Source organism: Phyllosticta citriasiana (assembly GCF_038021145.1).
Source record: "Phyllosticta citriasiana strain CBS 120426 chromosome Unknown IWZ02scaffold_1, whole genome shotgun sequence".
NCBI classification, from domain to species: Eukaryota; Fungi; Ascomycota; class Dothideomycetes; order Botryosphaeriales; family Phyllostictaceae; genus Phyllosticta; species Phyllosticta citriasiana.
In genome coordinates, this window is record NW_027117278.1 from 1,132,931 (window position 1) to 1,154,987 (window position 22,057).

A 22,057-nucleotide genomic window follows, 5' to 3' on the forward strand; every position below is an offset into this window, starting at 1 on the left:
AGATTTTAGACCCTTCCGTCACGATATCAATCAATTCGAAGAAGACGTGTTTTCTCCGCTGGACGGGCCCATTACGAGCGCGAACAAAAAGCATCGACGAGGCAGTCGCCGGCTCAAGCGAGCATTCAGCGGACAACGTTTCTTCATATACCAAACGGTTCACTTGAGGAGCTGACTGGCTGACTCGCAGACGGCCAGTGTCAAATTAGGCTTCAGTGACTGTTCAGGGGATGGAAAGCCAAAAGGCTGAGATAAGAAGCACGTCCTGCTTTTTTGAGTTACTCATCGGCCTAGGCTCAACAGCGAAGAGACGCCTTCAACATGAGACTCACAAAACTCGGTCGTAGGGCTGCTTTGGCGTTAGTGCTTGGCAGTGTACCCACATCGCATCTCGAAGATCTCCAAGCCTCATCAACGACCAATATTTGCTTCGGACTCCCGCCGCCACCACTTGGCACTGACAACGACATTTCGCGGATTTTGAAACTTCCTCTCATACGTCAGAATGTCAGCAAATTCGCAATTCCAGCAGACGCAACAAGCGCGAGCGTCAAAGACGTCAGTGTCTCTGCCAAGTAAGTCAACACGTCTGTCCAACGTTTGCGATTCTTTCTTCCCTACAGCTTTCCCCAATAGCAGCGGCTGGAACAAACCCAGATACAGGCAACGTGCAAGCTCTGCTACTCGTCCAGCCCAAACCTGACCAGACAGTGGCCTTGAAGTCAGCAATTTACACAATGGCCTGACAGCGTCCGCGTGCGTAATCCCCGCCCTGACGCCTATTTCCCGAGACGCTAGCACCGGCCCCGTAGATCGCTGGCCCCAGATTCGTTCGCTTTCAGGCACAAGGCGCGGGAGCGCCGCGCGCAAGCGTGCCTGGCGCCCCTGGATCATCCCGTCCCTTGCCCATGCCCAACAGCCCCTGCCAAGCTGGCTGGCTCCAGGTAGGTACCGTACCGCCCGCTATTCAGGCACCTCCCGTACAGTAACTATTGCACTTGGACAGTGCTCTACTGTAGCAAGGCAAATAGCTGTGCTCCAGCAACGCGGTCACGGCCGGCGCTCCGCATCCTCCCGCCGCCGTCGCTACTGGCGCCGTGCTCCTTTCCCTCGACACCTACCTACCCACCACCCCGTGCCCACGCCGTCCTCAGTCCGACACGACATCCCTCGACCAGTGCAGTCAGTCAGACAATCCGTCTCGTCGACCCCCCCCCCCCCCCCCCCCAAAAAGAAGGCAACGTGCAATCAAACGCTCGCAGACACCCCTAACCCAGCGAGTGCCCTGTCCCCTCCCTCCCGCAATTCAGTCCTCGCATCATGCGCGCTGCCCGCTCATTGGAGCCCACACGTCTCGCACGCCAACCGTCAACCCTCAAACTTCATCGTCTGCCTTCCCGCTCCCCTTTCCGGCCTAGCGGCGGAGAGCTGGCAGGGCTCCGCCGTTGCTCTCCCGTCGTCGCCGCAATTTCCGCCTCCACATCATCGCATCGACCTCCCTGGCGATCATACCTTTCCCGAGCCCCTCGTATTCGCCTGATGGCGATTGCACGAGTACGTGCCTAGGCCGCTGCGGTTGGGAAGGTTGGCTTTTGTAAGGGGCGTGGTCCGAGCGTTTTGTGATTGGTCGGACTTCCTTTTTTTCTTCTAGATGGCCATGCTTGAGTGACGGATTTGCCTTGACACGCGAATCTAGAGCCGGCGTGATGGGCTATGGAGGTGCAGCCTGGTTATAGGTGGTTTCTAATTTTCTGAAAAGCAGAAGGGGGGTGCGCGTGAGCGGCTGAAATGTGAATGAGAGAAACAATTGCAATTGATATATTTAACACGCTCCTCATAGTAGCAAAGTTAGCCCGGCTGGCGCAATCGGTTAGCGCATCAGACTTTTAATCTGAGGGTTGCGAGTTCGAGTCTCGCGTTGGGCGTGTTCTTTTGCTTTTTGCGTTTTCGGAACCTCCATTTTGCAGCACAAGGTGTTGTTCGTTTTGTCTTAGACGAAAGTTGATTGTGCATGGTGTTCTGGAGCGATGCAGTAGGTGGGTGGTGGTCAAGTTGCCGAGCGAGGAATGTTGCGGTCCGGCCGAACAACAGACAAGAGCGTAATCAGAATCACTCAGGTGGATGATGCGATGGATGCACCTTTATAGGGCGGTTTGAAAGTCCTCCAGTGCGGCACTCGGGAGGCTCTCGTTGTTGATACGTAACAGGATATTGTTTGCGTCGAGTGTTTGCGCTCGAGTATGTGGGCAGAGATTGATCGCCCATGACCGCATACCTGACTTTTATCAGTTCTCTCTCGCATAAAGGGACTAGGGTGCCAAGAAATAACCCCTGGTTTTCCCAGCACCCCCTGATCGCACTTCCAGTTGGGCCTTGGTGATGAGGGCATTCCCCTGAAACACCACAACATCAGGCATTGTGGCGAAGTGGTTATCGCAACAGACTAGATTTCAGTTTCCTTCGGGAGCATCAGTTCGAATCTGATCAATGTCAATAGCAGTGAGAGGCCAGAAGGCTGCTTGTCTATTTAGTGTTGTCCTTTTGGCTCCTTTAACTTTTTGCGAACCGATTTCTCCATCTGCTCATGTGTGGTTAGAGCGCAGAAAGGACAGAGCGAGTCTTGAGGCGAAGAAAGAAGGCCTGGTGGACGTCAAGATTGAAGTGAGGCGGCAACGGCCTGGTAGAACAAATGATCGAAGTGTTTGTTTGCAGTGAGTTGTCAAGACTGCTGAGGCAATCGAAAATTTCATTTGCTGTTGTGCAGACAGAAGTTCATGCAAGTGTTGATTTGAAGCGGAAGTGTTGAATCGCTGTCTCTTTTGTGAATGATGTTTTTTAGTCGTCATAGTCGGAGACATCGTCGTCAAAGTCGTGCATTCCCTCCCGCACAACCTTTTCAACTTCTCCAGCAGCTCTTCCTACCATGCCTCCTTCCTTCTTCGCAGACTTGAGTCCATTCTCAAGGGCTGGCCGTACCAGCTTTGCAAAGGCGCGCTGCCGGCCGTGGCGATCGGTATGCATGCGATTGTCCTCATCCGGCGGCGCGCCAAATAGATTGAGGTGGTCGAAAGCGTTCGGAGGCGTGTGCAAGTGATGGTGCGCTTGGTGGAGTGGGAAACACTTTCGCCTAAGCCGGTCTGCCTCTTCCTTCGCGCGCTCCTTTTCTTCCGGGGCCTGCATGATACCAGTCCTCAAAAACTTTGCGAGGGAAGTGAGTTGATGAACGCGCAACTTTTTGAGTTTTTCCGAGTCTGAGTGCGAGGCGCCGACAGTGCTGGCGGCAGTTGACCATTTCTGCGGCGCAGAGGCAGAGACGGGCTCTCTGAAGCCAAGAGTCGAGTTGAAACATTTGAGCGTGTGCACCCAACCGCCAGCACAAGACACAGTGTCTTCTGGGTGGCTTTGAAGTAGCCAGTCGAGGACGTCCAGACTGGAAAGACGAATGTCCGTTGACAGAGACGTCATGCCCGCGCGCGTGCGCCGCACAAGGTCCTCAACATATGGCTTGACATCGTTTGGAGGGAGAACTTGAAGCAGCTTGAGCAGCTGTTCTCGCACTGATTTGGCATTGTCGTAAATGAGCGTTCCAACCTTTGAAATGATCACGGAGACTGGCTGCGGGAGGGCAGCATTTTGAGCGCGAGCAGTATTTGTTGCGCCAGTCAGGTAAGCCAGAGACTCGCGCCTTTGCGTGTCTGTTTTGTGCGACAACAGAGACAAGTGATGGGCGCACTCTGCTACGACACCTTGTGGAGTCGTGTTGATTGATTGCTTCTTTACGACGATTGCTGCAGCTGGTCAGTTCGATTTTCATGAACATTCCCAACGAACATCTCTACTGTAGAGAGGTTGAATGAACCCTGTTAATCCCTTCTCTGCAATAGGCGCTCCCCCTGTCCGTCTTCTCGCAACTTTTGGAGCAAGCTGAAAAGTCTACGGCAAGATGAAACCTTGTGGAAGAGGCGAAGTGGGAAAAAAAGCAAGACTCACACTTGGCTTTGAAACTTGTGTCAGTGAAATTATCCGCTTTCGGCTTTGCCTTGCCGACCTTCAGCTTTGGCTTCTGAAAGTCCTTTTGCTTTTCCTTCTTTTTCTTGGTGCTGGAACCCATGTTTTCAGCCGCTGTCGAGAAGCCTCTTCCTTCGTCTGGTTCGGTAAGCGCGTGTCTGCTCCGGCAGCATCAGAGGTCTCAATCTTGAGCGAGACCGTTCAACATCTGCATGTCAACTGCCTGGCGGAGGATGTTGTTGTGGCTCGGCGCGTGTGCTGCTGGACTTTTTGTCCCGCGCTTCAGCCCTACAGCCCGATGAGGAATGGCGTCCGCGACCGTTGCCTCACCGCCTTCTGTCGGTACTCACCCAGGGCTTGGAGCTCTAGATCATCAACAAACAAATTGTCAATCTTCTCTCCCCTCTCTCAATCCGCATCTGACTCCCAAGTCCTAAATTTGCAATGACACAAATAGTGGTGAGTAAGATTGCGTCAATCCTCAAATTCAAAGCTGACCAAGCCCCAAACGCCAGCCCTCCGAGACGCTGTCCCTCCTTACGCGGCTGAGCCAGAAACCTGGCGTGCAATCGACCCTCGTCCTCGAGCGTGAGACCGGTGCAATCGTACACACATCCGGCTTCGCATCCTCCAACGCTGCCGCAAACCCCAATGCGACGCTGCCGCCTGCGACGACAGACAACACGGCCGTAGCAGGAGGCATTGCCAACACCAGCGGAGGGCGCAAAGAAAGCGGAATCAAGAGTGCCGAAGATGTGGCACGGATGGTATACGGATTCATTCAGTCGGCAGGGACATTGGTGCGCGAACTAGAGGAAGAGGACGAGGTCAAGCTGCTGCGGTTACGGACGCGCAAAAATGAGCTAGTGATTGTGCCTGGTAGGTCGCCGACATCAATGGGAACATCTGGCTCCAAAGCCTTCGGAGCCGAACGAGCATGGATGGCTGACAAGACACATTGCAGACACCCGCTTCATGATCGTTGTCATCCACGACACACCGCCAACGGCGTAGCCAGGCAGCCTCTATTCAGCTGGGCCGGATGAATTATGAGCGGTTACAAGATACCCCCTTACACGGATGTACGGCGTTACGGAGTCACTACATCTACCACCTAATGCTACGAAGCAAATCAATACAAGCGATTTGCAAATTTTGAACAACAACAACAACCTGCTCCTCCTTCACCAATGCTCCTCGCCAATGCTGACACCGTTCACATCAATGCCCTCCCTGAACCACCTCTCGCCCTCCGCAATCTCAACATCATTGCCACTCATCTGGCGCTTCTCCATCCGCCCATCCGCCGCAAACGTCCAGTCCTCCAGCCCATAGCACCGCTTCCATTTCAGCCCGTCATCCTTGTCCTGATACTCATACCAGAATTGCACAGCAATCTTGTTGTCGGTGAAGGCGAACAGCTCCTTGCGCAGGCGGTAGTTATGCTCGCGCGCCCACTTGGTGGATAGGAACGCGTGGATGGCGTCGTGGCCGCGCAAGAAGATCGATCGGTTTCGCCAGACGGAATCGGGCGTATAAGCTTGCACGACGGCCGAGGGGTCGCTGGAATACATGTGAGGGCGGGTCAATGGTTACAAGGAGACGGGGGTTGAGAAATGCCGTATGCATGGCGGCGTAGGAGATGTGAAGGGCAGGGGAAGAATGACCATGGGCATAAACGAACAGGGACGCGTAGAAAAGAGAAAGCCTTACCGCGTGTTCCACAAGTCCTGCGCCTTCTTCACCTTGGCGTGGGCCGTCTCCTGCGTGAACGGCGGGGCCAGCGACATGGTGATGATCAAGGGCGCGAACAATTCAAGGACCTCGTCTTTCTTTTGCGGTGAGAGACGACGACGCAAAGCAGATGGATGCGATGGGTCGTGGCGATGCAAGCGTTTGTGTCAATGTCTGCTCCGACGAGATGACGCAGCGTTGGATGTGAAGATGATTGTCAACAAAGTGTAGCACGGCCGTCTTGAAGTAGTCAGCGACGCCAGAGCGCTTTTGGATGTTAGGTTGCGTCTGGTGTTACTGCCCAGTGATATAATGCCGTGAGTACGCGGCGGGCTCCCGTCGTCCGCGAGCGCGTTGGTCAGGCCGACTGTGGGGTGAGGGGCCTGGACTTTTGGTTTGCATGCCCCACATGTGGTCTTCGAGCGGGGTTAAGGCCGATTTTTATGTATATCTCACGAAGTATTCACGTTGATGTGTTGTCTTTGCTTGCCTATATTGCCTCTTGCGAAGCTGCAGCTCCAGGCTCAGTTGTGTACCGCCTGCCATGTTCAAAAGGTAAAGTTGAGTCAATAAATAGTTCCATCGTCCATTGCTTCAATTGATTACTGGGAATCTATTACTCTAGGCCACGCTCCCTGTAGAGTTCATGCATCTCCGACCTAGTCTTGAACCACAGCGCTCTCAAGGTCTCCGGTGGACCTTTCATGCCCAACTTTTCATGTAGACTCCTTACTCCAGCCGTCAAATCCGCCTCGCTCGGCCATGTCGCGCTCCAATGCCAGTCCAGCTCGGCCCAAGGCATGGCGCCGTCGCGGCGGAACACGTAGTTGAGCAGGCTCTGCTCCATAGTGTGGGGGTCGAAGCGATGGTAGTGCTGCATGACGGACAACAGGAGTTCGAAGAGCGGCCGAGACGGCGCGGCCACCCAGAAGCCGGCCGAGAAGGTGTCTGTAGAGGGTGGTGGGACGGGATGGTCGCGCTGCCCGACGAAGTCATTGTCCGACCGGGCAGCAAAGACGTAGGACGCAGGCGGAGGCGCCTCGTCAGACTTGAGGGCGGATGTGAGGTTGAAGTCCGTTGTCGAGGCATTCAATACGCCTGGCTCATGAAAGACGGAATCCAGGGGTCCGGTTAAGAAAGTGTCGGCGTCGAGAAAGCAGACGCGAGCATATTGTGTCATTTCAAGAAGACGCAGCTTGGTGAATTGGTCGCGCCAGCGCGTCACGCCGGTCTTGATCCACCAGGAAAGTGGAATGTCGTCGACAGGAACAACTGTGGCGCCATCGGCTTGCAAGCGGGCACGCTGAGACTCAGGAACCTCTTTTGTCGTAAGAACCAGAAAGTCGATGAGAGGATTGCGAATCCGAGTGGAGTCTGCACGAAGCAATTGGTACGTCAAAACCCGTGTTGCTGCGTAGTAGTAGTTGGAATTCTCGGGATCTTCTTGATCTTCGTGCGGGTTGCCGCTGAGAAAAGTCGCTATAGCGAAACGAGAGGATGGCACTATCTCTTCCAATAGGCCATACTCGAGATCGACGACTGTATCCTCAAAAGGTGGAAGCAGGAAAACGAAGGTTAAGCATGAAAGTATCAACGCAAAGAACGTAGGCTTCGCGCGAAACGCAAAAGGAGACATGGCCCGCCGTGGCCGCTACAGCGCGGTGGCAGGCTCAACAATGGTGTTAAACCATGGAAAGATTTGGGTCCAAGGCTGAGTTCAAGGAGAGCAAATGCCCAGAGCCGCAATAATCGAAAAGTGGGTCCCATCGATTGTTTTCCGAGACCCGTCACCCGTGCACCTGCATCGTGTTAGAGCAATAGGGTGTGACCAAGGGGAAACATGACGGGAAACAAGGTGTATCGCGTGTGAAACTAACGGGACATGTTCGAATAGAATCGAGGCGGAATGAACCTTCAAGTGTAAGCTTTCGGTCACTGCAGTGTCCGTACGATTTCCATCAAAGAGGCACGATTCGCCTATCGAAATGGCAAGCTCTTGACTGGTGGCTTTAAAGGGCAAGCCAAGCGTAGATTGGTCAAATGTTAAATCAATCATCACTCGCTCTCCTGGAGAATTAGGAGTCTCCTGTCAGTGAGTCTGCAAAGCCTTGAGGTCAATGTCACCCAAGCAGGCGGAGAGGGCCGGACCCTCGCGGATGCAGCTGCTGGACCCTGTGGGCGACCAGGTCTTCGACTCCTTTTTCTCAGCTTGGAAAACTGTTATCCTTTCAGAGTTTTAAAGTAACTCGAATCAGTCGCGGCGACAAAACGGCCTGATTGGGAGTGGGATGAGAGCCGTTGGCATGGTAGCGAAGCCCATAGCCGTGAATGAGCAATGTGCCTGTGTTGCGTAAGTGGTCAGTAGGCTGTGAGAGCAGAGGGTCGATTCAATGTTGTTGCGATGGAGGGGTATGAGGGCGGTGGGTCGGAGAGAGGCCGGATCGGGTCATGCGAGGCCCCGCAGTCGTGACAGCTGCATCTTCAGCTGCAGTGGAACATTCGACGAACGGGATGAGCTTCTACGTGCAGATTCGCTCGAGTAACAAGGCTTCTGGGCTTCAATGCTCGAACTTCCGGCTCGTTGGCAATGGGGACAGACTGGACGGGAGCCGAAAGCGAACCAACGGAAGCGGCACGACACGCACGCAGCGACCTCGGCCGCTATTCGTAAACGTCATTCGCGCGGCAGCTGATTTGGAATCACGTCGGCCTCGAGCTGCCCCTCCTTGATCATGGTGCTAAAAACCTCGCCGTGTCAGTCAACCATCTCACTACTTCCACAATCTTCCTCTCTTCTGAAACCCATCACCACTCAGTCCACCGTCAATTCCCATCTTGCACACCTTCAACTATCACAATGGCTCCCCTCAAGGTTGGCGACAAGTTCCCCAGTGGCGTCAAGTTCGAGTAAGTTCCCACCAACCTTTCTAAGCTTCCTTTTGCTCGACACAGCTCCGTTTCTTGTCTGGTTGAGCTTCCTTTGCCGCCATTGACTGACATTGACATACAGACACGCCCCCATCACCGAGGACGACCCTACCGTCTGCGGCAGGCCCACCGAGTTCGATGCCGACAAGGAGTTTGCTGGCAAGAAGGTCGTCATTGTCTCCGTTCCCGGTACGCTCACTCTCCAGCCACGACTCTTGAACAGAGCTGATTCGAACAATTCCAGGTGCCTTCACCCCTGGCTGCCAGGCTTACCACCTTCCTCCTTACATTGAGAAGCTGGACCAGCTCAAGAGCAAGGGCGTCGACTTTGTTGTTGTCATTGCTTCCAACGACGCCTGGGTCATGAACGCATGGGGCAAGGTCAACAAGGCCTCGGGCAAGCCCATCGTACGTCGGATCCGATTCTTCTGCAATGGCGAGACTAACAATTGATAGTACTTCCTCTCCGACTCCAAGACCTTCTTCTCCAAGAACCATGCCTACCAGGCTGGCATGGGCGACCGCAACGGCCGCTGGGCTATGGTCGTCGAGAAGGACGGCACCGTCTCGTACTTTGAAAACGAGTCCAACCCAAGCCAGGTTACGGTGAGTCAAGACACGAACACTCGAAGACATTGGAAACTGATTGATGCCAGGTCTCTGGTGTCGACGCCGTCCTTGCCAAATTGTAATTAGGGAATGATAGCAAACCATATAGAATCTGCGGGAACTAGCCCGTCGTAACGAAGTACACGCGTACGTAGCGAGAATGAATCACTTCAAGACGTGCAACATGATCATGTTTGAGTGAAACAACCGGAACGTGTGCGGAGCAACGTGGTGTCTCGGGGAGCCCAAGGGAGACAGGCCAGTCTGAAGGCGGACATGTCGCGTCACAAACGAACCGCTTCTTTCAGATGAAATCCAGAGCAGCAGATACAGGACGATTCGTAACTCTCCCGCGCGGAGAGGACATCACTGAAGATGTCGTCAATGGCGTCGTAGATGCCCATGGGGAGGGCGCTGCGAACGAAAAGCGCGGTTAGAGAGGAGAAATCAAATCTGCCGCGTCGGTTTTTTTTGGCCTGACGGAACGTCACACGCTTACTAAGCTGCTTGGCGCCGGCGCGCCGCGTCCCACCGTTTGTTCCTTGTGACCGCTCTTTTCCCATCTCCTTCCAAACACTCAACCGGCAACAACTCCCGCAAACCAACACAGGATGGAGAGTCTCAGCGAAACAAAGTGGGATGTCTTAATTGCCGGCACAGGCATCGAACAGTCCCTTTTGGCTCTGTAAGCGCCCACCCGCGCCGTTGCACCTCCCTCTGGCTACGCAAATTCTGACTGACGCAGCTGTACTTGAAGAGCTCTATCACGTTCGGACAAGAAGGTGCTACACGTCGACAAGAATGACTACTATGGCGGATCTGCAGCGGCTTTCAGCCTGCAAGAAGCCGAGTCATGGGTGCAGCAGGTGAACCAAGGTGCGACCTGCCCGCCCTGCATATCTGATTGCACACTGCTAATGCACTTTCAGCCGAGGCGAAATCCTCCATCTTTCACGATGCGACCATTATCCGAGCACAATCCTCAGATTCCAGCGACCAGCCAAAGCTCGGATTCTCCCGCGCCTACAGCCTGCCACTCGCTCCGCAGCTCATTTACACTCGTTCAGCAATACTCCCAATTCTGGTTTCGTCCAAAGTCTACAAGCAGCTCGAGTTCCTGGCAGTGGGGAGCTGGTGGGTATACTCGAATGCAGAAGCTCCATCAAACGAGGGAACAGAAGCGGCGCGGCCCCATGGACGTCTTACCAAAGTGCCCAATGGTCGCGAAGATATTTTTGCAGACGAGAGCATCGACATGAAGGCCAAAAGAACTCTGATGAAGTTTCTCCGCTTCGTTGCAGACTACGAGAACCAAGAAGTTTGGGAGATTTTCAAGTCAAGGTGTTTCTCTGAGTTCTTGACTGAGCACTTCAAGATACCGCAGAATCTCCATGCGCCGTTGTTAGCCTTGACGCTTTCGCTTGACAAACCTGAAAGCATCACGACGGAGCTCGCAGTGCCAAGGATAGCGCATCATCTGCGGTCGATCGGCGTGTTCGGCCCGGGGTTTGCCTGCGTTGTTCCGAAGTGGGGCGGCCTGGCAGAAATTTCGCAAGTTGCATGCCGCGCACAAGCAGTTGGAGGAGGAATATATGTCCTGGGACAAGGCATTACTTCTCTCGACACTGCAATTGTCGAGTCTTCCGAAGATCCCAGCACCACAGAGCCGCAGAACCCTAGACTTTCGGCACGCCTGAAAGATGGCGAGGAAGTCACTTCGGCATGGGTTGTAGGATCCAAAGAAGACTTGCCATGCGAGGGCAAACAGGTTACGAGCGACGCATCGTGCTCACGCAGCATTTCAGTCGTCTCTTCGAGCCTGCAGTCACTCTTCCCAGCTCTAGCAGAGGGGGCACCGGCGCCTGCAGGCGCTGTAGTGTTTTTCCCATCTGGGAGCCTGCACATGGAGGGCAGCTCTGAGCACTCGCCAGTATATGTCCTTGTCCACTCAAGCGATACTGGCGAGTGTCCAATTGGTCAAAGTAAGTCAATTCTCTCATCCACCGAGTGGACGCACAATCATCTCAAGCCAACATGATGATCTCCTATGAATACTTATCTACATTGTCTGCAACAACCTTGAAGAGACAATCTCTGACAACCTGATATTGGCTTTCCGATCTCACACATTACATTACCTCTATGCGATTGGCAAGTCAACTAACGCATCCTGTAGCCGTTCTCCACAGCTTCACATCCGCCTCCGGTCCTCTCGGATCTCGACTTCTCGATGCTGCCGTAGAATCTCTTCTCCACGCCACTGGGGAAGAGACGACGCCGGCTTGTCTCTGGTCAATGAAGTTTGAACAGCGCGGTCAATCCAATCCTGTTGTAGACGAAGGGAATGCCGACACAGCAGCAACTGGATACGCAAACGTCTTGGCTTTCCCGCAAACTGGCGCCGTGGATTTGAAGGTCGACGATGGCGTTGTGGATCGCGTGAGGTCTGTCTGGGAAAAGATTCTGGGCGATGGTGCGGAAGCGGCAAGGGACGGATTCATGAAGTTTGAGGAGCGTGAGGGATTGGGCGATGATGATGGCGACGACGAGTAAGAAGAATCGTGTCAGTGGAGACAAATTAATGTCATGAGTAAGCCTTTTGCGGCCACGTCAATCTCTGGCCTTGATCGTTGTTTCGCAGTCACATTCGATTTCCTGGCGCAGCTGGATTTTGGATCTCTCAACTGAAGCTCGAAGCCTGATAGCGTCGTCCCGAAGGATCCAAGCATCATGTCTGGCCTTGACCGCCAGCCGCCGCTCTATCCCTCGTGCCATCCCCTTCCGCGTTCCTCTTATTTCTCCAGCCGTCCGTCGCACCAAAATCTTTCATTGTTCCCACCACCTTCATCCCCCTCGTTCTGCTAGTCTATCACGCGTCAGTCAGCCTAGAAGGCCAGGCATTCACCAATTCACCTCTCCTTTCTACCAACCAACCAAACAACCAACCAACTAAATCATCCGTCCTGACACGGGATTCCAGCAATAGCAATCAGGCGAGCAAGGAAAAACCAACAACATGCCCACCACCCGCCCGTTTCCACCTGGATCTGTGCATGCAGTCGCAGCAGCAGCAGTACTTCAGATTAACAGTGCACACACAGATACCTGCCTGCTGCTGCGCACATGGATAATGGGCCCGGTGCGGCCTGGCCTGGCCTGGCATGGCCTCGTTTGATGTGTGCATGCATTTGTACGTGTGCGTGTGGCGGGTCAGTTACACGGTACCATGGTAGGAAAGCTGCACAATAGATGTGTGTACATGAGCGGCAGGCAGGGGGTGGGTGGCTGGCAGCCAAAAGACTCTCGTTCGCTGTTCAGCAGCAGCAGCACTGGTTTACGCGGTTCTAGAAGGAGGACGAGCCAGGAACAGTCGATGCAGCAGTACAAGCGAGACTTTCACGTCGCGTGGCGCTTGCTGGGCTCCTTCCTCCCCAGGCTGGCTCGAACCGCCTCTCTCGTCCAGGAAAGGAACAATCAGCGGTGTGCTACGGTGCTGCCCCGATTGGATTTGAGATGAGCGAGGTGTGTGGGTGTGCAACCGGAAAACAAACAACAGACAGAGACGACATGCGCCGGCCTTGAGCTGAGCTGAGATGAGTTGAGATTGCTCGGGTGCAAGCATTGGATACATACAACATACATGATACGCCCAGGCCTCACATCATCATCATCATCATCATCATCATCGTCATCGTCAGCATCAAACCACATCTTACATGCTGCATACATGGGTACATAGGTACATATACACACAAACTGTCTGCCTGCCTGTCTGTCTGCCTGTCTCCCACTCTCTCACATACATCCTCCGCGCCTCCACCCCCCGGCCGGGCGTTCGGTTCGATTCCCCTTACACACCGACCTACCTTACCTACTTGCATATGCGTATGCCTCTGCACTTACATGTCCACCGCAGTCTCCGCGTGCGAGCCCGCAGCTGGTAGGTACCCGCCGCCCGCCTCCGTTCAGCCAGCCAAGCAGGGCAGTCATCCAACCACGCACCGCACCCCCTTGCCTTCCCTTCGTTGCCGCAGAGCGAAAAAAAAAAATGGAAAAAAAAAATAAAAATAATGAAAAAGTAAAGACGACGCAGCTGCAAAGTGCAAAGCGAATGAAAGAGAGAGAGAGAGAGAGAGAGAGAGAGAGAGAGAGAGAGAGAGCGTGGGATGCATCTAACACATGCACGTCTGTTTGTCTGTCTGCACGCATAGGACGGACGGATAACGTAGGCATGGGCTGGCCTGTTACAGCGGCGAGACAACTAAGCGAATGAATGGGGGTTGGTGCACGCTGTTTCGATACTCCGTTTCAAACGCCTACCTGCTTACTAGGTGCCTATACATACATACATGTATATGTATATATATTTATATATATATACATGTGTGTGTGTGTGTGTACCCGTTTTCCTATCTTGTCTTGTCTCGTCCGTGGCTGCTGTTCGGTTGGATGCACGCGGCCACCAGCCTAGCTCGGCTCAGCCTCAGCTACTGCTCAGATTCTTGGGTACAAATATATGAATGTAACGATCTGGGGTGTCTGTCTGTCGGCTTTGCTTGCTTATTCCCAAGCAGGCGGATGAGGTGTGGTGGGAGTGGTGAGATGGCGTCATGGATGGACGGACGGCAGATTTAAGGATCGATAGATAGTCGGGGTGAGAAGTGGGAAGGACAATGGGTTGAAGCTGGACAGGGGGGGGGGGGTGGGGGGAAAGAAGAAAAAAGGACGTTTTAAAATGCGCTAAAAGGGCTGGACAAGGAAATTCGTAAATAAGAGAGTAACAAGTCAATTCCCTAGAAATTCTGTCTTTAGACTAACCGCAGGTAGGTACAATGCCTACTGCTAGATAGATCTCTGGACCAACCAGTTCGATTCCTAGCACCACCACTCACTAAATGTACTCACCATTCCCTCCCCCACAAGCGCCCTGGCCGTGCATCTCACGCAGTCACATAGTTCCTTCAAGTAAACAAGCAAGCAAGCATCAGCCAGCCAATCAACCAGCCCACACACCGTCCAGTCATACATACATTTTCAGCTCAGCTCAGCCCAGCCCAGGCAAGCCCCATCATGCATCCAGCCTACCGTACATACATACATACATACATACAATGTACCGTCAATCACCACGTCCCATCCCATCCATCCACCCACCCACCCACCCACCAACCAGCCCAGTCGTCGCACAGAATCCGCGGCGGCGCACGCACGCACGCACGCACGCACGCATCATCCGTTGTCGCAGCGCGTCGCACAGGAAGCAATCGGCCCAGCCAGCCAGCCCACACCAGCCAGTCCCTACCTAGCACACAACATCCACATACACACATCGACACGCGTGGCGCTCTGAAAACACCTACACCGCCTGGGACTACTGTAGACAGGCCCTGCCGCAAACCGACTTACTCCTAAGCCCTGTTGGACTGCGTGAATACTTACCCGTAAGCTTATTAGCTGCTGCTGCTGCTGCTGCTACTGCGTCTCTATCCTGATCAATGAGAGGGCCCGCGCGCCACCCGGCCGGTAATGATAGGTACCTAGGAGGACCGCTGCACGCATGCAAGCAGGCACGCACGGACTTAATGCCTGTAAGGCGCGCGCTTGCATGGTGGTAGATGGGTAGGTAGGTAGGTAGGTAGGTAGGTAGGTAGGTAGGTAGGTAGGTACAGGAACCCGTAACTAGCCCATGTGAGTGGGAAGGGAGAATGAGAGGCTCAAGTTCCGAGCTCCGACAACATTGCGAGAGCGATGGTGTAGGACCAAGGCAAGAAGGAGCGGGAAATGGAGTTGGAGAGAAAGGAAGGGAAAAAAAAGAATGAACAAACAGCGTGTGGAAGATTTTGCGGTATGCCAATCGTCAGTCATTTTTGACGTCTCTCTTGACATGGTCCACCCAGCTTGTCAGCGCATCCCTCACTTTCCCTCTGCGGTTAGTCAGGCAATTAGGGTAACCGGCGACGGCGAGCGGCGGGAGATGGACATGCGGATAAACATAAAAGGCAGACTAGCAGTGTTCTAGCCTCCGCGAATGGCGTGAATGGCGTGGAACCGCGCGAGGAACGGCGCGCGCGTTCCTCCCGCACCGTACACAGGCGCGGTTTCGTGGATAGCTTAGGTTCCGCTCGCTAAGGCTCGAGTGCTAGGTACCTGAGGTTTTTGTTGTTGTTTGCACCACCACCACCACCACCACCACCACCACTTAGCTCAGCGGCAGCGATCAATCAAGCAATCTCTCAACCGAGCAGGCAGGCGTTGAGAAAGAAAAAAGCATCATCGTCATCGACTCTCTCTCTTCATCTGCCGTTTCACATCTTAATTAATCTCAAAGGACATCATGTAGCAGCCAGCCAAGCGCACCGCTCCTGCGGGCGCCAAACGGGCGGTTCTGCCCGGCGCCAGTGGCCGGAAGCCTTGCATCCCGATTTTCGTGCGCTCGGATGGTGCGCCGGCGTTTCTCCTCTCCTCCACGCGGCGATGGCGTCCGGAGAAGGCTTGCTTTTTCGCCAACCTGCGTGTTAGGAAGGGAGCGAGCGAGCGAGCGAAGGGAGGTGTTGGGCGCCGTGGTACTAACGCAAGCCACCCGTAACGACCTGGCACGCATATGCAGCTTCGTCTGATCAGGTCCGGCAAAAGGAAGAAGACAACAGAGCGAGAGAAGTGAGGGGAGACGCGGAAAAACCAAAAAAAAAAATAAAAAAAACAAGAGACAGGAAGGAAGCCGTTGGCGGCGGCTGCAGGAGAGAGAAAGAGAGCGGACGATGCAACGGCGTCAATCAAAATCCCACCGGAGCCACCCACCTACGCTGAGGTCCGGCCGGGGGCACCTGATGAGATGGCCGCTGATGGAGTCGTGGGCAACAAAGTGATGTGACGGAGATGGTGGATCTGATTGATGTGACTGATGGCTCGCCCGGTCGATCAGCACACACACACGGCGAGGATACAGGCGATTTGATCATTTGGAAATTGCTTTTTTTGCAGAGAGAGAGAGAGAGAGAGAGAGAGAGAGAGAGAGAGAGAGAGAGAGAGAGAGAGAGAGTGTGTGTGTGTGGATGTGTGTATTGGGCGGGTGCGGCTGCCCAGCCGGCCATGCAAGTCAGTCTGACGACGACGACAAGGAGAGATGGTGCTGGAGAGGCGTGGCTCGGCGACCGGGCGTGATTCGATTTGGACATGGGTGTTGGCTGACCGACGGAGGCGGCGCGGCGAGACATGGAGGGTTTGGACGTTCTCTGCCTCACCGCTTGCTCGAATACCTTGTCGCCTCATGTCCCCATGGATGTTCCATTGTCAGTTAAAGCGAGGTTGCCGACGTCACCAGTCGCTGATTGGCGGGCAGGACGGATGGTGCTCCCGTCAGCCGAGTCGTTCCCGAAGCCGCCTGCCGCCGGCGGATCGTGCGTTCCTTCAATGGATGCTGTCGATCGCGTGCAAGTTTTTTTTTTTTTTTTTCTTCTTCTTCTGATTTGCTCCTCTGCTCTGTGCCTCTGTCGTGTCCATCCAAGACTCTGCTGCTCTCTCTCTCCCCACCGTCCCGTGGTCCGTAGGTGCCGCCCACAAACTCAATCCCCTCAGGTTCCTGCCAAGTCGGCCCCCTCGGCCTCCTCCCGATGCCTGAGGTGCCCTGCAGCCGTTGTTGACGTGACGTCCCTCGCAAAGAGTGGGGAGGCTCAATGCAGGCGCCGGTGATCGCGCGCAAATCATTCGTCATGGCTTTGCCCCTCTCCACGGGGCGGTGAAGGCCTCTCCCACCGTGATCTTTTCCCCATCAACCCGTCCGTTTGTCCTCTTCTCCGCCGCCGCCACTTTTCCACTCCGCTTCCGCTTGCCAGATCATCCTCATCCATGCTGCTGTCTACTTCACGCTGTTTATTTTCTCGCTGCCTATTTGCCGCTCGTGACGTTGATCTGTTGTCATTGATTCGACCAGCTACTCTGCCTTGGCCTGCTGCCAACGTGGTCGACGGCCTATACCACAACAAACTTGCCATGCTCGGTGGACGTGACCATCTTGCTCAAATTCCACACTGCTCCTCCATGTTTCTCCACGCTTTCCCGACCGGAATTCCTTTCGCGTTTTGCTGAGATCGACCCCCTTTTTCGGGTCTCGTAATGAAATATTTGGAAACAAGAAACAAAAAGCGAGCGCACACCCACCCCCGCCCTTCCTTCCCCTTTGTAGACGCCACTTGCCATGCAGTAGAGCAAACACGGATAAATAACAAGTGGAGAAATAGACAGCTGCTTGAACGCCATTTCAGGAAAACGATTGAAACGCCAGTTTGCCAAATGCAAGTGGTATAGAACGGTGTTGAAGGATGATCAGTGGAGCGGCCGTTACATTCTGGGCAACTGGGGCCGCCTTCGCCACCCCTCGTGCCCAGTTCGGCTACAGCTTGCGCTGACAGCCTGTTTGGTTTTTGCTTTCTCCCTCCCTTTTGGGCCGACCTCGCACCAAGCGACCTTGACGTGAATATCCACGTCAGCAAGTCTGAGGCGCAGCGACCTTGGACTCGGCTCCAAGTCATGCCCTTTTGATCATGTCGCCTTTGCACCGCTTGCTTTTCATGTCAAGCTGCGTCGCTTGCAAAGCTTCTTTCAAACGCGTCGAGCCATGGACGTGCATCATGAGCCGTGCGTCGACGGACTAGCCGTGGCGTGGCAGCCGCGCTCATGGCGCTTCATGTTGCTGCGCACGCTAAAGGCCTTGCCGCAGTTGGGGTGAGGGCATTTGAAGGGCTTCTCGCCAGTGTGGCTGTGACTGTGGATGCGAAGACTGCTTGGCCGGGAAAAGGCCTTGTTGCAAGTCTGGCAAATGTAGCGGTCTTGGGGCTGCGGAAAAGCCGCGGCGCTAGATGCACCAATATAGTGGTGATGCTGCCAGGGGTTTGGGTTGCCGGGGGTGGAGACTGGCACCGAGACAGGCACAGGGGGAGGAGGGAAGTTGGAGGGTAGAGGCCTTTGACCGTAGACGGCCGGAGAAGCATACATGGCCTGCTCGGGGGGATATGCAAAGGAGCCCACAGACGCTGCACCTGGAGACGATGCGTAAGGCGAGGTGGCGTAAGGAGATGTGGCGTAGGGAGAGGCGGGATGCTGAGAGGGAAGCGACGAACGGTGCTGAGGCATGCTGGCCGTCGTGGGCATCGGCTGGCGCTGCTGGTGCGGCTCCATGTTGTTGATTGACTGACCCAAGTAGTATGGGGTCTGCTGAGGGAGAGAGGATTGCGAGGACGTCGAAGGAGACTGGTTCCCGTCAATGACGGAGTCCGGACGCATGGGAGGCGTTGGCGGCAAAGTCATTCTGGGGTGGCTCACGATCGTAGGGCCGTATGCTGGCTGAGCCTGGTCGGGGCGATTCTCAGGTTGAGGCGGCCGCTGGGCCTGGTGAAGCTGGTGTTGCGGCGCCTGTTGAGGCTGCTGCACCGGTTGGTGCTGTTGTTGCTGCTGCTGCTGCTGCGGCGGCGACTGGTGCTGCTGCTGCGTTTGCTGCGCCTGCTGCTGGCTTGGCGAAGCTTGTTGAGAAGGAGCACCTGAAAGTCTCTGTTAATTTTGTTGCGGCGTGTTGGAGTGGCGACCAGGTCGCGTCGGTCGGCGTTGACCACTCACCAGAATCTTGACCAGAATGCTGGTCGCCGTCGGCGATGCCCAGCAGGCTAGATATCGAGGGCAAGGAGGGCTTGTTTGCGGTGTCCTCAACGGGGGGAGAGGGAGGCGACTGAGGAGCGCCGGGGTAGACTTGATGCTTGAAGTGGTGGTGGTGGTGGGGGTAGACGTGGTGGACGTAGTCGTCGGGCTGACGGTAGTAGGAGTGGTGTTGAGGTTGTTGCCTCTGATAGAAGTCTTGGGCCTCGAGACGGCTGTCCCTCCCTGTGCTGTGGACCATAGTCGACAATTGCATCGCTCAGCAGCGGGCGATGGGTAACGGGGGGAGTTGAAGGGATGGGAAAGGAATCGAGGTTTATGAAGGTGGGCGACAGAGGGCTGAGTGGAGAGCGGCTTGGGCCAGGTGCCAGGGCGGGCATTCAAGTAGGACGTCGCCGGCAGGGTGGGTCAAGCAGGCCAGGTGCCAGGCCGGTCGACGAGGGACAAGGAAGCGTGCCCTTGGGATCCACCGTTGACGAGGCGGGCCGTTATTATCTGGAGTCGTCTTCACAACGGTAATGCAGATTGCGACTCGAGCAGACCAGGCGGGGATCCACCGCCAACCCTGGCCGCCCATCTATGTATATTGCGCCGGCTATCGAACCGTTCGGGGAATGAGGCGTGCAGTCCCAGGACCGGCCCTTGACGCACTGCAGATCGCTTCGACTGGCGGGTAAATTCTTCGTCAGCTGGAAAGGAATGATGGCCATTATTCCCATGCATGCAAGGGACTGACTGACTTGATGGCTGACGACGGACGACTGGAACCCTGGAGCCACGTTGGCCATGACTTGACTGTAAGTAGGTATCTAGGTAATTCCCCACGAGAAGAATTCGACGACGACGACGACGACGACGAAAACACTGCGATGGGCCCTGACCCTCTCTCATCACTTTCAGCTCGTCGCAGCTTGAGCGAGCGGCGGCGGTTCCGTTCCGTCTGACAGACACAGCACTCCCTCCCTCCCTCCCTCGTACGTCCGGCGTGGCGGGCGCGAGCGGCACATGGAGCCGGGATGTCGTCGTGCAGCCAGCCAACCTAGCTAGGAACATCGCGAGCCAGTCGGTCGGGAATTGAAATTGGCAGCTTGTTTTCTCATGTCGTGGGCGCCGCGGCGGTTGGGTGCGACGATCGACAGATCCGTCGAAGCTCCAGCGAAGACTTGGCGAAGCCTTCGAGAAACTTTTGTGCTTCCTGACTCGCCCACCCCACACCCACTCCCTCTCCCTCTCCCTCTCCCTCTCCCTCTCCCTCTCCCACCTCTCAATCGTCACCATTTCGCCCTGATGCATGTCCACCATCCTCATCACACCTCCCTCACCACCGCATTGCCGCCTGCCACGTGCCTGCTCGCCTGCGCCCCTTGACCTCCAAACGACCGCTGCTGCTGGCCCTCCCCGCCCCCAAGCTCCCCGATTAGGCCTCCCGGCTTCATGTGTCCGTCGACTCGTCAGATGTCTCTGGGCCAAGCCGTCGCCTGCTGAGTAGGTAGGTAGGTGGTGACAACCTGACGACCCTCTCCTCTCCTCCGGCCGTTGTTGCGCCGAGCGCTTGCCCGTCCTCATAGCCTTTTGTTGCACCAACGCTTCTCGTCTGCATCGGCTCCCTCCGCGGCTCGATCCATTGCTGCTCTGCACCTCTCCGTCAATCTGCTCGTCTGATTAGGGGGTGCTCTAACACCGGAAGCTTCGCCAGATCCTTTGAAGAGGGTTCCATGGTCGGCGTGGCCGATCGCCGTCAAGGAATCGCCCCCAGGGCCCATGTCGCTCGCTGTTGCTCGCTTGCTTGGCGCTCGCCAGGCGTGGAAGAAGAAGATGAAGAAGAAGAAGAAAAAAAAAAAAAAAAAAAGGGTCAGGTCTTTGCCATCCACTTCTTCGCCGTGCCGACACGGCAGGGCTCGACATGCCATGCGCAGCTGAGATGACGTTCCATCAAGATCGCCGCCGCCTGCGGGAAGCAGCGGTCGCTAGCTCTGATCTTGGAGCTTCGCTCAACGAAACACTGCAGTGTGGTGCACGGGATGCCTTGTCCATTGTCCCGCTCACACCCCAAAAGTAACGGCCCGGGATCAGGGGCACTTTGTCGGCTGATCTGCACAACACGGGATGGTCGCGCACAAAACCTGGGAGATTCGTCTGGGACCAGGCCTGTCTTCCCACGGCCGTGACATTGACACATTTCACTCTGCAGTCGGCCCTAACTGAGTCGGTGCCATGTCCGCCAGCGGCCAGCTCCTCTATCCACGAGCAATCCGTCAGATCATCTACCCCGTGACCATGCTGCGCCTTACGGTCGTGTCCGGTTGGAGCAGAAGCGGTGAAGAAGAGCCTTTGGCGAGCTGCCAACTAGCGATGCCCCCAAAGGACCCTTCACAACATGGATTCGTCGTCTTTTGCTCCAACGTTTCATTTTTTCCCCCGTGGTTTTGGGATTTTTGTTTCATCATCGACCGGGCCACCTGTTCGAGAGCGATCATGTCCCAATCTGCCTGCTTGACTTGCGGAAATCGCGTACATCTAAATATAAGCCAAGACCAACTCGCATCTCGTCGTTGAAGCTTCTGAACGCTCAGTGCGCGCCTCACCATGCCGGTATGCGCATGGCCCAATGGATCACCTTTGGTGGAGCGAACCCTCCACGATTGTTCCCAGATCCAAGCCGAGTTATTCCGCACCGTCATGCGTGTGATACTCTACCGAGAAGTCCTTGTCCTGCAGCCGTCTCTTCAAAGCTGGAGTGCTGTTTCGAACGAGTCGCTTGACGTGGGTCATCGAAAATGGGTTGATTATCGGATAACTGTATCCTGAACGCTGGGCGGCCAAGAGGACGTGCTGTAATCCGCACATGGGGTTTCTTCCTTTTCGAGCCAATGAGCCGCGGGCTCGCAAATTTGCAAGGTCGCGGCTGTCGTAGATCCTTTCGTCAGCCCGACAGACGCGACCTTCGGCCTCGAGCGGCACAGCGGACATCCCTGACACCGTGGAAAGAGAAGGCCTTCCCTCGCCTTGTGTCGTTTTTGAGTGCGAGTCTCCATTCTTTGAACATAGGACATTCCGCACTCTGACCTTTTCCAAACGACCAGTGCTCGTCGAGGCTCGGTCCAGTGTCGCCCTGCGTGCCCGTGTCAGATCA

At 55.3% G+C, this 22,057-nt stretch overlaps 8 protein-coding genes and 2 non-coding genes across 10 annotated transcripts; 5 read left to right on the forward strand and 5 right to left on the reverse strand.

Annotated features, from left to right (window-relative positions):
- Positions 1 to 170: 170 nt before the first annotated feature.
- On the reverse strand, positions 171 to 1,167 carry IWZ02DRAFT_439170 (uncharacterized protein). The gene has a single exon (XM_066766758.1). It carries the CDS (start codon positions 892 to 894, stop codon positions 412 to 414), a length of 483 nt encoding a protein of 160 aa, XP_066627032.1. The 5' UTR covers positions 895 to 1,167; the 3' UTR covers positions 171 to 411.
- Positions 1,168 to 1,851: 684 nt separating this feature from the next.
- On the forward strand, positions 1,852 to 1,925 carry IWZ02DRAFT_t4. Its single transcript has one exon. It is a non-coding gene; the product is annotated as a tRNA-Lys (tRNA).
- A 487-nt stretch (positions 1,926 to 2,412) lies between these two features.
- IWZ02DRAFT_t5 lies at positions 2,413 to 2,493 on the forward strand. Its single transcript has one exon. It is a non-coding gene; the product is annotated as a tRNA-Ser (tRNA).
- Positions 2,494 to 2,775: 282 nt separating this feature from the next.
- On the reverse strand, positions 2,776 to 4,238 carry IWZ02DRAFT_13452 (Rix1 complex component). The gene is made up of 2 exons (XM_066761661.1): positions 3,991 to 4,238; positions 2,776 to 3,788 (listed from the first exon to the last, which is right to left on the reverse strand). Exons 1-2 carry the CDS (start codon positions 4,109 to 4,111, stop codon positions 2,836 to 2,838), a joined length of 1,074 nt encoding a protein of 357 aa, XP_066627033.1. The 5' UTR covers positions 4,112 to 4,238; the 3' UTR covers positions 2,776 to 2,835.
- Positions 4,239 to 4,452: 214 nt separating this feature from the next.
- On the forward strand, positions 4,453 to 5,022 carry IWZ02DRAFT_486561 (uncharacterized protein; the record flags this gene model as incomplete). Its single annotated transcript, XM_066769275.1, has 3 exons — positions 4,453 to 4,467; positions 4,524 to 4,887; positions 4,973 to 5,022. The coding sequence occupies 3 exons, from the start codon at positions 4,453 to 4,455 to the stop codon at positions 5,020 to 5,022; spliced, it is 429 nt and encodes a 142-aa protein (XP_066627034.1).
- Positions 4,894 to 5,917, reverse strand: IWZ02DRAFT_13467 (uncharacterized protein). The gene is made up of 2 exons (XM_066761664.1): positions 5,722 to 5,917; positions 4,894 to 5,571 (listed from the first exon to the last, which is right to left on the reverse strand). The coding sequence occupies exons 1-2, from the start codon at positions 5,796 to 5,798 to the stop codon at positions 5,193 to 5,195; spliced, it is 456 nt and encodes a 151-aa protein (XP_066627035.1). The 5' UTR covers positions 5,799 to 5,917; the 3' UTR covers positions 4,894 to 5,192.
- Positions 5,918 to 6,351: 434 nt separating this feature from the next.
- IWZ02DRAFT_13531 (glycosyltransferase family 8 protein) lies at positions 6,352 to 7,840 on the reverse strand. The gene is made up of 2 exons (XM_066761673.1): positions 7,655 to 7,840; positions 6,352 to 7,541 (listed from the first exon to the last, which is right to left on the reverse strand). Exon 2 carries the CDS (start codon positions 7,376 to 7,378, stop codon positions 6,359 to 6,361), a length of 1,020 nt encoding a protein of 339 aa, XP_066627036.1. The 5' UTR covers positions 7,379 to 7,541; positions 7,655 to 7,840; the 3' UTR covers positions 6,352 to 6,358.
- Positions 7,841 to 8,252: 412 nt separating this feature from the next.
- Positions 8,253 to 9,501, forward strand: IWZ02DRAFT_439187 (AhpC/TSA family protein-like protein). The gene is made up of 5 exons (XM_066766759.1): positions 8,253 to 8,649; positions 8,753 to 8,859; positions 8,915 to 9,078; positions 9,127 to 9,276; positions 9,327 to 9,501. The coding sequence occupies exons 1-5, from the start codon at positions 8,600 to 8,602 to the stop codon at positions 9,360 to 9,362; spliced, it is 507 nt and encodes a 168-aa protein (XP_066627037.1). The 5' UTR covers positions 8,253 to 8,599; the 3' UTR covers positions 9,363 to 9,501.
- A 353-nt stretch (positions 9,502 to 9,854) lies between these two features.
- On the forward strand, positions 9,855 to 11,902 carry IWZ02DRAFT_439190 (rab proteins geranylgeranyltransferase component A). Its single transcript, XM_066766760.1, has 4 exons — positions 9,855 to 9,964; positions 10,037 to 10,155; positions 10,209 to 11,261; positions 11,456 to 11,902. The coding sequence occupies exons 1-4, from the start codon at positions 9,891 to 9,893 to the stop codon at positions 11,830 to 11,832; spliced, it is 1,623 nt and encodes a 540-aa protein (XP_066627038.1). The 5' UTR covers positions 9,855 to 9,890; the 3' UTR covers positions 11,833 to 11,902.
- Positions 11,903 to 17,904: 6,002 nt separating this feature from the next.
- Positions 17,905 to 19,165, reverse strand: IWZ02DRAFT_429121 (C2H2 conidiation transcription factor FlbC; the record flags this gene model as incomplete). Its single annotated transcript, XM_066765964.1, has 2 exons — positions 17,905 to 18,812; positions 18,889 to 19,165. The coding sequence occupies 2 exons, from the start codon at positions 19,163 to 19,165 to the stop codon at positions 17,905 to 17,907; spliced, it is 1,185 nt and encodes a 394-aa protein (XP_066627039.1).
- Between the last annotated feature and the right edge of the window lie 2,892 nt (positions 19,166 to 22,057).